Source organism: Petaurus breviceps, unplaced genomic scaffold, assembly GCF_028583685.1.
Source record: "Petaurus breviceps papuanus isolate PSGF00001 unplaced genomic scaffold, PetGlider_PUasm1.0 224, whole genome shotgun sequence".
Classification (NCBI taxonomy): Eukaryota; Metazoa; Chordata; class Mammalia; order Diprotodontia; family Petauridae; genus Petaurus; species Petaurus breviceps.
In genome coordinates, this window is record NW_027185887.1 from 8,480,448 (window position 1) to 8,493,372 (window position 12,925).

Below are 12,925 nucleotides of genomic sequence, written 5' to 3' on the forward strand. Positions count from 1 at the left end.
AAAATGCCATGTTCAGAGTTTATTTAGTATGCAGGAAAAAGCCACTGAAGAATTTTTGAATAAAGCAGTGACATGAGAGCTATACATTAAGAAGATGACTCAGGCAGCAACATGAAGAATGGATTGGAGAGGAGATAGAATTATTCATGTTAGAGAATGTTAGTATGGACATTGTCACATTATCAACATTACTACTACAGAAGCTCACTCTCCCAAGACCACACTTATGGGTTGCTCTAGTTAGTACAAATGCCAGAACCATGGTAAATATGGTACAGTTTCAGAAAAGTAGACTTTGAAAAGTCAAATCTCGTTTATTTGTTTACAGACAAAGGAGCATGAAGGGAACCCAGTAAAGAGTATGTATCTTCAGAAACACAAAGATAAAGTACTTTTTATTTAGATAAAATCCTTAGCATATATAATTTGTATATGTAGTAAATTTTAAGTTTCTAAGAAGAAAACAAAAATTTATCTTGCTGACTATTCATTTTACTACTGTGTTTCCCCGATAATAAGACCTATCCTGAAAATAAGCCCTCCCCTTACTGTGTAAGATTCCTCTAAAATAAGCCCTCCCCCGAAATTAAGCCCTATTGAGATTGCTACTGCAGTGAAGGTGATCCCCTGCGCTACACACGCTCCGAGCTGCATCCAATCAAAGCTGCAGCAGTGAGCGTGTCATCCTGTTCTTCCCCAGTGATTTGCTTGCTGGCGCCATTGAGAGCAGTGCCGCGGAGGAGTGCTGAGGCAGGACAACATAAGCCCTCCCCAGAAAATAAACCCTCTGGTGTTTTTCTTTCCAAAAAATTTAATAAGACAGTGTCTTATTATCGGGGAAACACAGTATTTTTTTTTTTCTAAATTGTAATATCTCCCTAGTGATGTGTTTGTTTTTTGTTGTTTTTTATTCTTGTCAGTTTATGCCCTACCGTGCCTTATCCTAGCGTGTGACACTATGTTCTCAAAGGATATGCCAGTGGAGCCCAAGGTCTGTTAGCTATATTAAAAGTGGAATGGATTTGAATATAGCCTTAAAAATGGACTTCATTTTCACTTTCCAAACATCACCCTACCTTTGTTTGGCGAAGTTTATTAACACAAGGTTGGTCACCAGAAGAAAAATTCTTTCACCTGTAGCATCTCATGAAAAATAGACTTTAGTCTGATTTCTGATCAGTACAGTGACCACTCCTGACTTGAGAAACCTGATGATGAAGCATGCCTTGGCACTTTTGGCAATGAGGATGCAGATCAAAGGTGCTAAATGAGACATGTTTTTAGACATGGCCACCAGGTCAGTGTATTTTGTTTGCTAGGTGGCACAGTGGATAGATTACTGGGCTTGTAGTAAGGAAGACTTGTCTTCCTGAGTTCACCATCAGGCCTCAGACAACTTACTGTTTCTGTGACTCTTGACAAGTCACTTAACCCTGTTTGCCTCAGTTTCCTCATCTGTAAAATGAGCAGGAGAAGGAAATGGCAAACTACTCCAGTGTCTTTGCCAAGAAAATGTTAAATGGGTTCATAAAAAAGTAGGACACAACTGAAAAAATGACTAATTAGCAGAACAGGTAATTACAGAAATGTAGAAAGAGCATCAGTGAAACATTTAAATATACACAGAAGAAAAAATATCCAAAAGGGAACACAAATTACAATTTTTATTGCTGCTTGGTTAAATTCAGTACATGCTTCATACAGGCATGCATATATGTATACATGTATGTCTATATACATAACCATAAATTTCTATTATATTTTAAAAGATTATATATGATATTTAAATTTCTGTTGTATTTTTTATCTTTTTTGTTTATACATTGAAATGTATAAAGTTCATAACAAAGAATATTTAAGAAAATTTTTTAAAATTAATTTATTTATTTTAGTTTGTAACATTCAGTTCCACAATCCCTTGAGCTATGAATTTTCTCCCCTTTCCTCTCCCCTGCATGGTGGCATGTAATCAAATATAGGATCTACAGATGCCTTCACATTAAACATTAGTCAGGTTGTAAAGGATTATAACTAATAGAATGAACAGTGGGTAAGAGGAAACAAAACAAGAAAGAGAGAGCAAGTAGTTTGATACAATCTGCATTCAGACTCTGTAGTTCTTTCTCTGGATGTGGACATCTCTTTCCATCATGAGTCTTTTGGAGTTGTCTTACAGCCTTACATTGCTGAGAGGAGTCCAGTCTATCAAAGTTAGTCATCACACATATCTGTGTCTGTAATTGTGTACAAATTTCTCCTGGTTCTTCTCACCACTCAATATCAGTTTATATAAGTCTCTCCAGGTTATTATGAAGTCCATCTACTCCTCATTCCTTATAGCACAATAGTATTCCATTATATTCATATAGCACAACTTGTTCAGCCATTCCCCAGTTAGTGGGCATCTCCTTGATTTCCAATTCTTTGCCACCACAAAAATTGCTGCTATAAATATTTTTGTATAAATAGGTCCTTTTTCCACTTCTATGATCTCTTTGGGATATAGCCCTAGAAGTGGTATTTCTGGGTCAAAGGGTATGTACTTATTTATAGACCTTTGGGCATAGTTCCAGATTGCTCTCCAGAATGGTTGGATCAGTTCACAACTCCACCAACAATGCATTAGTGTTCCAATTTTTCCACATCCTCTCCAGCATTTATCATTTTCCTGTTTTCTCATCTTAGTCAATCTGACCAGTAAGATGTGGTATAAGAAAAATTTTAAATTCTTAAGCTTAGGTTATGAACTACATCAGTAGAGGGAGTGTTGCAGTATGGATCCTTGAGCATTTTCCCCAGTATTGATTTTTTTTTAAAAATGTGGACTCTGAGCTTTATTCAGTATCTCATATTTTTCATAATAGAAATATAGTGGCAGCTTTTAAGATTATTATGTTTCTATAAAATGTAATACTTGTGAAATTTAGTTTCTGATTTGTTATTATAGTACTATATATTATCTTGTTAAATCATTTGTGAGATCTGAATTGTGTATAGTTTACATGATTTTAAAAAATAAATCCATTACTTACACTGTTTCTTGCGTAAAACCATAAGCTTTTGACTCTATTTTTATTTGGTCAAAATCAAGAGCAAAACCCAGACATGCTACCATAAAACTGATATATACATATACAGCTTAATGAAAAAAAAAAGCATTTGAGTCACTCAGCTGTACTTGGAAATAAATGGCAATAAACTATAGAATTACAAAGATATATGAGAGAAAATAATTAAGTGTTGTCTGAAAACAGATTTGCAGATGGTATGTTGAACTTGAATAAAGTAAAAAATAAGACAGTGTGTTTATAGCACTAATAATACAGCAGCAGATAACAGATTTGTTCCAAAATGTCTATAATTTACATGTGAAAAGCAGTAGTTCAGTTCTAAGTAACATGTTATAAAGAGGCAAATGTTTCAGTTATTGGAAGTTTCTTGTGAGAAAAAAATTGTAAAATTAGAGCTGAAATTTTCACAAGGAGTGTGACATATTGTATAAGTTTCATTATTTTTTCATTTTCAAGTTTGATTTACATCAAGCTACATTATTTTCTGGTTTTAGAATTACTACTGTCTTTAGTGAGATGTTCATTTAAATTATTACTCCAGTGTGGTAGAGAGTAGTCAAACAACAAGCATTCACTAAGTGCTCCCTCTAGACCAGGCTTTGTGCTGTTTTCACATTTAATATTGTCCATCATGTGCAGCATGACTGAATAGAAAGAATGCTGAATTTGGAGATGAGGGTCTGACTCTTAAGCTCCTAACTCTCTCTACCTGCTTCATGGAATTAATGCTATTTTCAGTCTGTAGGACTAAAGGAAAAGAGATGGTGAGCTATCCTACATGTCTTAGTTCCAACTACTTAGTATCACATGCTTGTCTAAAATGAAAGGACTCATGCATAAAACTTCTGTGTACAAATTTGACAGAAATGAAGCATATTCTGCAGAAGTGAGACTTTAGGAGGTCTGGGAAATCAGAAAACTATACCCATAACCATGTCAAAAGTCAAACTAGTCCTCTACTGATTGTTTAGATCACTAGTTACTTATAGTATTGTTTCAGTTTTTGATAGATGACAGCAAAAAAAGTGGCTTCTCCCTTTTTATTTTTTTAATGTTGGAAAGGTCTCAACTCTCATATTGTGCCACTTTTTCTTGTTTCTTAGTGGGTCTAAGGTGGTATGTTATCTCTGCTTCCTCATATATGCTTTGGGATCCTTAAGAATTTTAACTGATTGGGGGGGCGGGGGGGATCAAGGAGGGAAGAGCCTGACTTTGCTCATGGGTGACATAGCAAATTTATTGGGTTTGTACTCATTGGAGCATACTCTTATGACCCAGACTACATGATGAAAAATATTTTTCTGTAGATTTCCCAGAATCTGGCATCTTACAACAGTGCTTAGAACATAGTAAGCACTTTTAATTTATAAATTCTTAATGAGCTTCTCATCTGGAGCTTCCTGGCAAAACAAGGTAACATGGTCTAAATATCCAATTAATTGACAGTTCACCTCTATGTCTTTTTTTTTTTTTAACATCTCATCTCTCAGACTACAGACTTTTTTTTTTTTTTAAGCAATCGGGGTTAAGTAACTTGCTCAAGGTTACATGGCCAGTTATTTCTGGGTGTGGTGCTGAGTATCTGAGCCCAGGATTCGATCTCCAGGTCATCCCGACACTGGAGCCGGTGCTCTTACTCGCTGAGCCATCTGGCTGCCCCTAGACTACAGACTTTTATGATATAGTAGTGGTAGTAGTGTTTTTGCGGAGGTTTTGAATCAGTCTAATTTCACTCTCAGTGTATGAGACAAAAAATATTTTCTTTGTATTTGCTCTTTCCTGATGGATGCTTCAGTGAATCATGATCATATCAATGTGAGAATTCTGTCTACCATTATATATTACAACTCCATCTGTTCCTTCTTGTCCTTTGCTTTTATCTTACATAATGATGTTTATGCACTCAATTTATAATGAAAAACCCATTTTAAAACTTCATTTGAACAATAATACAGTTGGTTCTTATGATTGTTATGAATATATACACAATTTTTCTTTATGATAATCCAAAGACTGTAGGGTTCGTAATTTATCCCATGTCTGCAAAAGGAGTCTACCTGCTAGAATATTATATTGGACAGAAAATTCAAATGTAAAGAAGAGTTCAGAGCAAGTGGATTTGGAAGGAATTTAAAGAAAAATAATTTTACTTGTAATACCCAGATTACTTGTTTATAATCTCTATTTTTGCTTTTGATGATGGGACTACTCTAATTTTCTATCACTATAACATTACTTCTAGAGAAGTACAGAAGATTAAAGCTAATTAATAAAACTGTGTTGCTTCATCATATTTGATTTTGCTTTTACCTTGTCCATGGCAGTTTTATATGAATTGATCCAGTTGCTGAATGCACTTTATTTTTTAAATTATTATTTATTTCGTTAAATATTTCCAAATTACATGTTAAAATTTTAACAATCATTTTAAACAATTTTGAGTTCCAAATTCTCCTCCTTCCCTTCTGTGTCCCCCCTGTCCCCAGCTTCAACCCCCCTTTAAGGCAAGCACTTTGTTTTCTGTTATACATGTGTGGTCATAAAAGATATTTCCGTATCAGCCATGTTGTAAAAAAAAAAAAAATAAAGTAAAAAAAACTGCTTCAGTTTGCATTCATAATTCATCAGTTCTCTCTCTGGAGGTGAATACCATGTTTCATCATGGGTCCTTTGGAATTATCTTGGATCATGTTTTAGCCAAGCCTTTCACATTTGAAAATGCTTATAATCTTGCTGATACTGTATATAATATCCTCTTGGTTCTGCTCACTTCACTTTCATATAAGTCTTCCCAGGTTTCTCTGAAGCCATCCTGCTTATCATTTCTTATAGCACAATAGTATTCCATTACAATCATATATAATTTCTTCAGCTGTCCTCCAGTTGATGGACAACCCTTTAATTTCCAATTCTTTGTCACCACAAAAACAGTTGCTATTAGTATTTTTGTACAAATAAGTCTTTTTCTCTTTTCTTTGATTTTTTTGCTATACAGATCTAATAGTGATATTGCTGAGTCAAAAGGGGTGCATAGTTTTATAGCCCTTTGGGTGTCGTTCCAAATTGTTCTCCAGAATAGTTAAGATTAGTACACACTCTACCAACAGTGCATTAGTGTCCCAATTTTCCCACATGCCCATCGGCATGTCATTTTCGTTTTCTTTCATATTAACCAATCTAATAAATGTGAGGTGGTACCTTCAAGTTGTTTTAATTTACATTTTTCTAATCAGTGGTGTGAATGCTTTTTAAAAGAATGAAAGATGCTGATTTTCTTTTCCACCAGTTCAGTGTTCTATGAGTTAGGTATTTATCTATTTGTTACTCATGACATGTAGCAGTTAAAGTGATTATTTTTACATTATATGTAGAACTTCCTTTATCTAGTAATCATGTCTTCCATTCAGGAAGGGAGGAGACAATTTCTAGCAGGTGGGAATTGATGTTTTTTGCCCTAAAGATTTCAGATCATGTTTAATAAAATATTAAGTGTCCCTTGGATTTCTTGAAGGGTGCTTTGAGATGCTATGGTTTTAAATTTGTTCATTACTCTTTTGTGGCTTACCACATCTAAATGAATATAAAGTGTTATGTTTCTAAGCTTTTCGTTAAAAAAAATAATACGTTGCTTCATTCTCAGAAAGCAAAAATGAATACTTCTTAGAACAATTACTATCTAAATTGATAATTGGAAGATTATAATTTCTTTTCAAGCAGAGAGCCTGACCAAATTCCATGATATAGCTCCTCTCAAGGTTAAATGTTTTCTATACTTGGTATATTTGTACATGTTATTCAAATGGACTTATAGTCATGTTGAATTACTGAAACACCTTACTACCTATTACATACCCCACTCTAATAATCCTCTTCTTTATCATATTCATATTAATTATCATAAATACTGTTGGACAAACCTGGTTTGTTATTTAAGTTTGGAGATATGATTAGCTTCACGATCAACTTAAGAAAAACAGTGTTTAGCAAAGTATCATCTGTTGACTGAATAAAAATATTTATCACAAGACTACGTAGTAGTGATGGATTTAATCAAGTGTCAGAAGTCTTCATGTTATGTGAAATTTTTCTTTATTCACGGTACATGTTGTGTGGAATTTGTGTTAAATGATTCTAGGCTAAAGTTTACTTTTATGCTCTTCATGGAAAACAAAAAAAGAAGGTTGCTAATCAGTTTCACAAACTAGAAAAAATTTAAGGAAAATGCTTTCCTTCTCAAGAGTACAAACTACTTTATTTTCAAGCAGTGTAGGCTTTGATTGCAGTACGAGAACAGACCTATGTTCAGACTAATATTTTGTATCAGATCAGTCTCATCTATTCATCAAAGAAGAAGTTATGTATACTTAGTCTAGCTATGTGTGTATGGAAAACAATAAAAACTACTCTTCTTTAATTCTGTAATTTCAACTTTAATGGTATTTCAGAAAGGCCTTTTCCCTAATGATTAAGATTTTAGTGTATTAGCATGTTTCTCTGATTCAGTTTTCATATGTGCTTGTTATACAGTGATTTGTCGATTACAAGTGGAAATGAAGTACAAAAATAATTAGTACAAGGTAGTATAGGACACTTCAGAGTATCCGAATTAGGTAGCTACTATCTTGACCAAATTCCATGGTGTAGTTTCTCTCAAGGCTAAAAGTTTTCCAGTTTGAAAAAATTCTAAAGTAGCAAAATGTATGGAATGTTATTCCATATTAATAAATATTATTATATAATTATATATTATTAATGCATATTAATGTACCATTATGGAAAATGGCTTTCAAAAAACTACTTGTAACAGAAAATGCGACAATTTTCCAGCATAATATAAAAGAGTTTCTCTAAATCATGTAAAGATATTGGTATTTTGAGCATGAATGGTATACCTTTTGAGTAGAAAATTGGATGGAACAGGCCTAATCAGAAGTTTTATTCCTAATGTTATTTCATCATTAGAAAATAAGAGTAGACTGTCTTTAGCGATCCATGAAAAGTGTGTTGATGATTTCTAAAATTGTTAGCCTAAAGCATGTGACTCTTAGCTATCACAGTTAATTTTTCATGAGGTAACAGAAAAAACAGCACGGGAGGAAGAAAATCCAGGTTTTAGTTCTGGTTCTTCTGGATACAAAACCTTTGGCAGAGACCTTAACTTCTCTGAGACATAATTTTTTAATTACAAAGATAAATGTTCTAGTATACAAAGAACAAAAAAGAAGATTGAATATGAAACTGTGAAACTTCTATTATATACAATTTGTTTTTTAAAGTCTTCATATTTTGTGATGAAACAAAATTACTCCTTGTTTCCCTCTAAGTTTTGTTCTATTTTTTTTTTTTTGGTCTTTCCCTCCTCCCTTTTCTCTTCCTTCTTGTGAATCCTCTACTGTAACAGATAAGTAAAGTCAATCAAAACAAATCAGTACATTGAATATGGTTTCTACAACATTCAAATAGGGACGCCTAGCCCAGAAGGTTGTTGTAAAAACCAGGAGTTGTGAAAGTGCTTTGAACAGCTGTAGAGTGCTATATTTCAAGATTATTTTCCATGACACATAAGTTCCCACCTCACCCCCCAATTTATTTATGTAATTTTCTTTGTATTTTCACCTCTTCCTTTGACCCTGGGCCACTCTAGAACTCATCCAGGTTGGCTGGGCAACTAGCTGATATCCCTCACTTCTCACTGCCACGGGAACAGGGGTACCCTATACTTTCCCCAGGACTTCTTGACTGCTTACAAGGGTTGAAAGTAGTAATCAAAGCTCCATTCCTTTCAGTGAGATAAAGGACTCCTAGGTCTTACCATCTACCACTGCCTTCTAAGACCCTCTAGTCCTTACTATGCCCTATGAGTGTGTCTCTCTGTCTCACTTTTCCATCTCACTTTATATTCCATCTCTCCCAATTAGAGTATGACATCATTGAGAGCAGCCTCATTTTCTTTTTTGTATCCAGCATGTATCACAGTGCTTGGCACATGTAAGTGCTTAATAACTGTGGTGTTTCTTATTCATTCCTTTAGCTGTTACATTAGAGCAGTTTGTGTCAAACTCCAGTGAAAGGAGGGATGCTAATCCATACATAAAGACCCCTCCCTGCAGGCACATGTTGACTCAGTTGTAAGTTTTAATGTTATCTATGGATTTTTTTGTATTTTTATTGTTATTTTCCAGTTGCATTTTGATCTAGTTAGGGTGGTGGCCTAGGTGAAGTTCGATTCTAGAGTTTTGCTTCTTCCCAACAGTTTCATCATTTGATTTTTCATGGCAACTAAATACTAGACTTGTTCTCAAAGCTGGTTCTGGATTTGAGCAGCTCTTTGGCCTGGAGCCAATCTCTTCACCTCTCCGAACTTCAATTTTCTCATCTCTAAGACAGAATTTAATTATAATACCTGTGCTACTTTCTTCATAGGGCTGTCTTGAGGCTCAAATGAGACAGTGTATATAAGAACACAAAACTCCTTGTGTCGTAGTATGGCTGAAGGCTTTTGCAGAATATAATTCATTTACATATGAGATTTCCAAAGCCTTAAAACTTGATCCCATAATTTTTTTAAATCACTGTCACTTAAATATTGGCTTCTATTTTCATTAGTCAGGAATTTCAGTTCTTAAGTTTTATTGAAGAAAGTATTTTTAATGACAGTTCTGTGCTCAGAACTTAAATTTTAAATATAAATTCTACTTATTACTGATTCTAGGAAAAGATCATCTTTTCATACATTTCCCTTTTATCCAAGACAGCAGAAGAGAGAGGCACAAGCTGTCTACAGGATGATTGCATGTAAATAGCCTAGAAAAATAATGTTCCCATCCTTGCAGCCCAGATGGCATCAATATTGCTTCCAAGTTCCTAACATCACCCCCACACCACAATCCCCTACACACACACACACACACACACGCACACACACACATACACACACATAATAGAGGAACACGGATGACAATTATTTTCTTATGGAATCATGAAATTTCATGAGATTGGAGATGTGGAAAGAGGTAAAATTTCTTACAAACTCAGGATAGTGTTGTAAGAACCCTATTAGTGGAGACAAGCCTTTATAAATCACTTCATCTGTATTTTTTCTAACTAAATGGAAGAAACCCCAGTAACTGGACTCCTTTTAAACCAGATACCACTTTAATGGCAGAAGAGTGAAGAATCTTTTTTTCTATCAAGGGTCACTGACTAGGTGGAGGGTACAAGAGCTTATGTAGAAGCAAAAAGTAGTTTATTTTTAAAAAGAAACATTAATTGAACAGATCATCTTTTGAAGTTTATAGGAGCTATAAAATTAATAAATTTAAAAATAAGTTTCTAAGATAGTTAAGGGGGAAAAATAGAAGAGAGGGGAAGAATATGTAGAAAGAATAAACCACAGAGTGAGCATGGTAGAAGTAACAACAGCAGGAGAGAGAGCTTAAAAAAAAGCTGTAGGTTCTCAGAATAAATTATCAGTGCTCGGTAGAGTGTCTCACACACAGTAGATGCTTAACAAATGTTTATTCATTGATCACCTATTGCTACTTCCGTTTTCAGAGTTCTCGTTTCTTTAGCAGTTCACTAAAAGGGAACAGCTAGGTAGTACAGTGAATAGAGCACCTGACCTGAAGTCAGGAAGACTCATCTTCCAGAGTTCATATCTGGCTTCAGACTCTTACTAAACTGTGTGACCCTGGGCAAGTCACTTCACCCTTTTTTTCCTCAGTTTCCTCATCTTTAAAATGAGGTGGAGAAGGAAATGGCAAACCACTCCAGTTTCTTTGCCAAGAAAATTCCAAGTGGGGTCACAAAGAGTCAGATGCGACTGAACAACAGCTAAGTAGATCGTACCTGTACTGATTTTTCTACATCAACTTAATCTTTTAGTTTACTGTCCTTAGAAGCTCTTTGGACTTCAGAGTGACCTTTTTTTTTTTCTTTTTAAATAGCTATCATTGGTCTTGTCACAATGAGTGAATCTTACTTAATACTTTGCCACACTCATCAGGTGGCATCTTGATGGGCTAAACATCCCTTTGTGAATAGAATAGCCAGGGAGCAAATAGATCACTAATTTGAAAATAGAAACGCCCCCCCTGCACATTATTGGCTGACAGTGGGTGCTCCTAAGGATTTGGGATTTTTTCATTCTAAAAGTAGATTACCTAACAATGCTTATTATTTTTAAACCAAGTTAAATAGTTGCTTCTTCCTTAAACTCATACACTTTGTGATGATGAGGGAAAAAACAGTGTGAGATGAATGCCCTTCAATTTGAATAAAGGCAAACATCAAAAGCTATTTTTTTTTTTATGAGCAATCTGGGTTAAGTAACTTGCTCAAGGTTACACGGCCAGGTGTTTCTGGGTGGGTGCTAAGTGTCGGAGCCCAGATTCAATCCCCAGGTCTTCCCGACACTGGAGCCAGTGCTCTTACTCGTTGTGCTACCTGGCCACCCCATCAAAAGCTATTTTGGCAGACGATTGATTCTGTAGGGTTTTTTTTTTCTTTTGGAGACGGGGGAGGTTTTGTTGTTTTGATTAAAAGCCATGGTCTTAGAGCTGGAAGGGACCTTTGAAGTAATCTAGTATAATTCTCTTATTTTACAGAGTAAACTGAAGCCTGGAGAGGCCCAAAGTCACATAAGTGACAAGTGCAGAGGTAGAATTTAAACCTAGGCCCTAGCCTTCATGAGTTTTTTTTTGTTTGTTTGTTTTTTAAGGTAGGAACTGTTTTAGTCAGATTTCTTGAATCCTTTTTTGTAAGCAGAATTACAAATATTTCTACATTTGTAGAATGAAGGGAAAGCAACCAAATGAGAAAGTGTTTTGAAACCTTAAGGATTTTTTTTTACCACACTAAATTATTTCACTGTGTTGGTATTTCTCTATTTGTGAACTCCCAAGAGTCAAGAATCTGATTCATTGCTGAAATGATGTACTTTAAACAATTTTTCCTCATATGGGACCTGTGAAATTTTTTCAGAGTTGTTCAGCCACATCAACAACAGATGTTTGATGAAGAATTGCCAGCCAGTCAAGATGAAGACGAGCAGCCTGGTCCATCCAGAAGAAAACGACAGCCAAGTATGTCTGAGACAATGCCGCTATACACACTTTGTAAAGAGGATTTAGAAAGTATGGATAAAGAGGTGAGCCATGACCAAATGCCAGGAATCTAGAGAAATGGTTTTAGGAATGGAAAACGGAAGTGCTGGCTGTTTTTGACAGCGGTAATAATTGATAACCACTTGTATGTCTGTGCATTCTCTCTTCCAGCTGAGTTTTATTTCTCTATATTTTGCTAATTGCATAGCAGAAGCAAAATTGAAATACTACTGTATTTATGTTGTTAGTTTTATGTTTACATGTGACATTATATTAGAACTCCTGGCATCATGAAATACTTTAAATTAGATCCATGAAATTATTTATTAATGTTGGCAGAATGTCATATGTGTAATTAGTGATGCAGGTGTTATTTCCCATTATGTGATATTTTTACTGCTTTATGCATATGCAAATAACAAGCGGACCTAGACTAAAAACCCAGTAACAGTGCTGTTAAAAATGTCTGTTTGTAGTACAGTGATAATGACCTTTCCTAATAAATTTTTATATCATTTCAGTTTCTGTAATTCACTTTTTATCTTGTGTTATATGGAGAGTTTAGCTCCTGATGCTTTTTGCTGCCTTATTAAACAGTTAAAAAATTATAAACTAACTTTTTTTTAAAATGTTGCATTATGGGTCTAATGACAGTGGAATCTACAATCTGTTTTTAAGTACAGATTAAATATAGTGGTTTTCTTCCTTGGAAGGAAAAAAACCCTGAAACTTAATAATTAATTTAAGATT

At 34.7% G+C, this 12,925-nt stretch overlaps 1 protein-coding gene across 3 annotated transcripts in view; it reads left to right on the forward strand.

The window, feature by feature from the left end:
* CTDP1 (CTD phosphatase subunit 1) overlaps positions 1–12,925 on the forward strand; it is a 188,535-nt gene that overhangs the window by 89,213 nt on the left and 86,397 nt on the right. For 2 of the 3 annotated variants that reach the window (XM_069095009.1, XM_069095011.1), the window contains one exon: positions 12,054–12,219. The exons of the other annotated variant lie outside the window; for it this stretch is intronic. In XM_069095009.1, the coding sequence (XP_068951110.1) occupies positions 12,054–12,219 (166 nt within the window). The remainder of the gene's footprint in view (positions 1–12,053; positions 12,220–12,925) is intronic. 3 annotated transcript variants of the gene reach the window in all.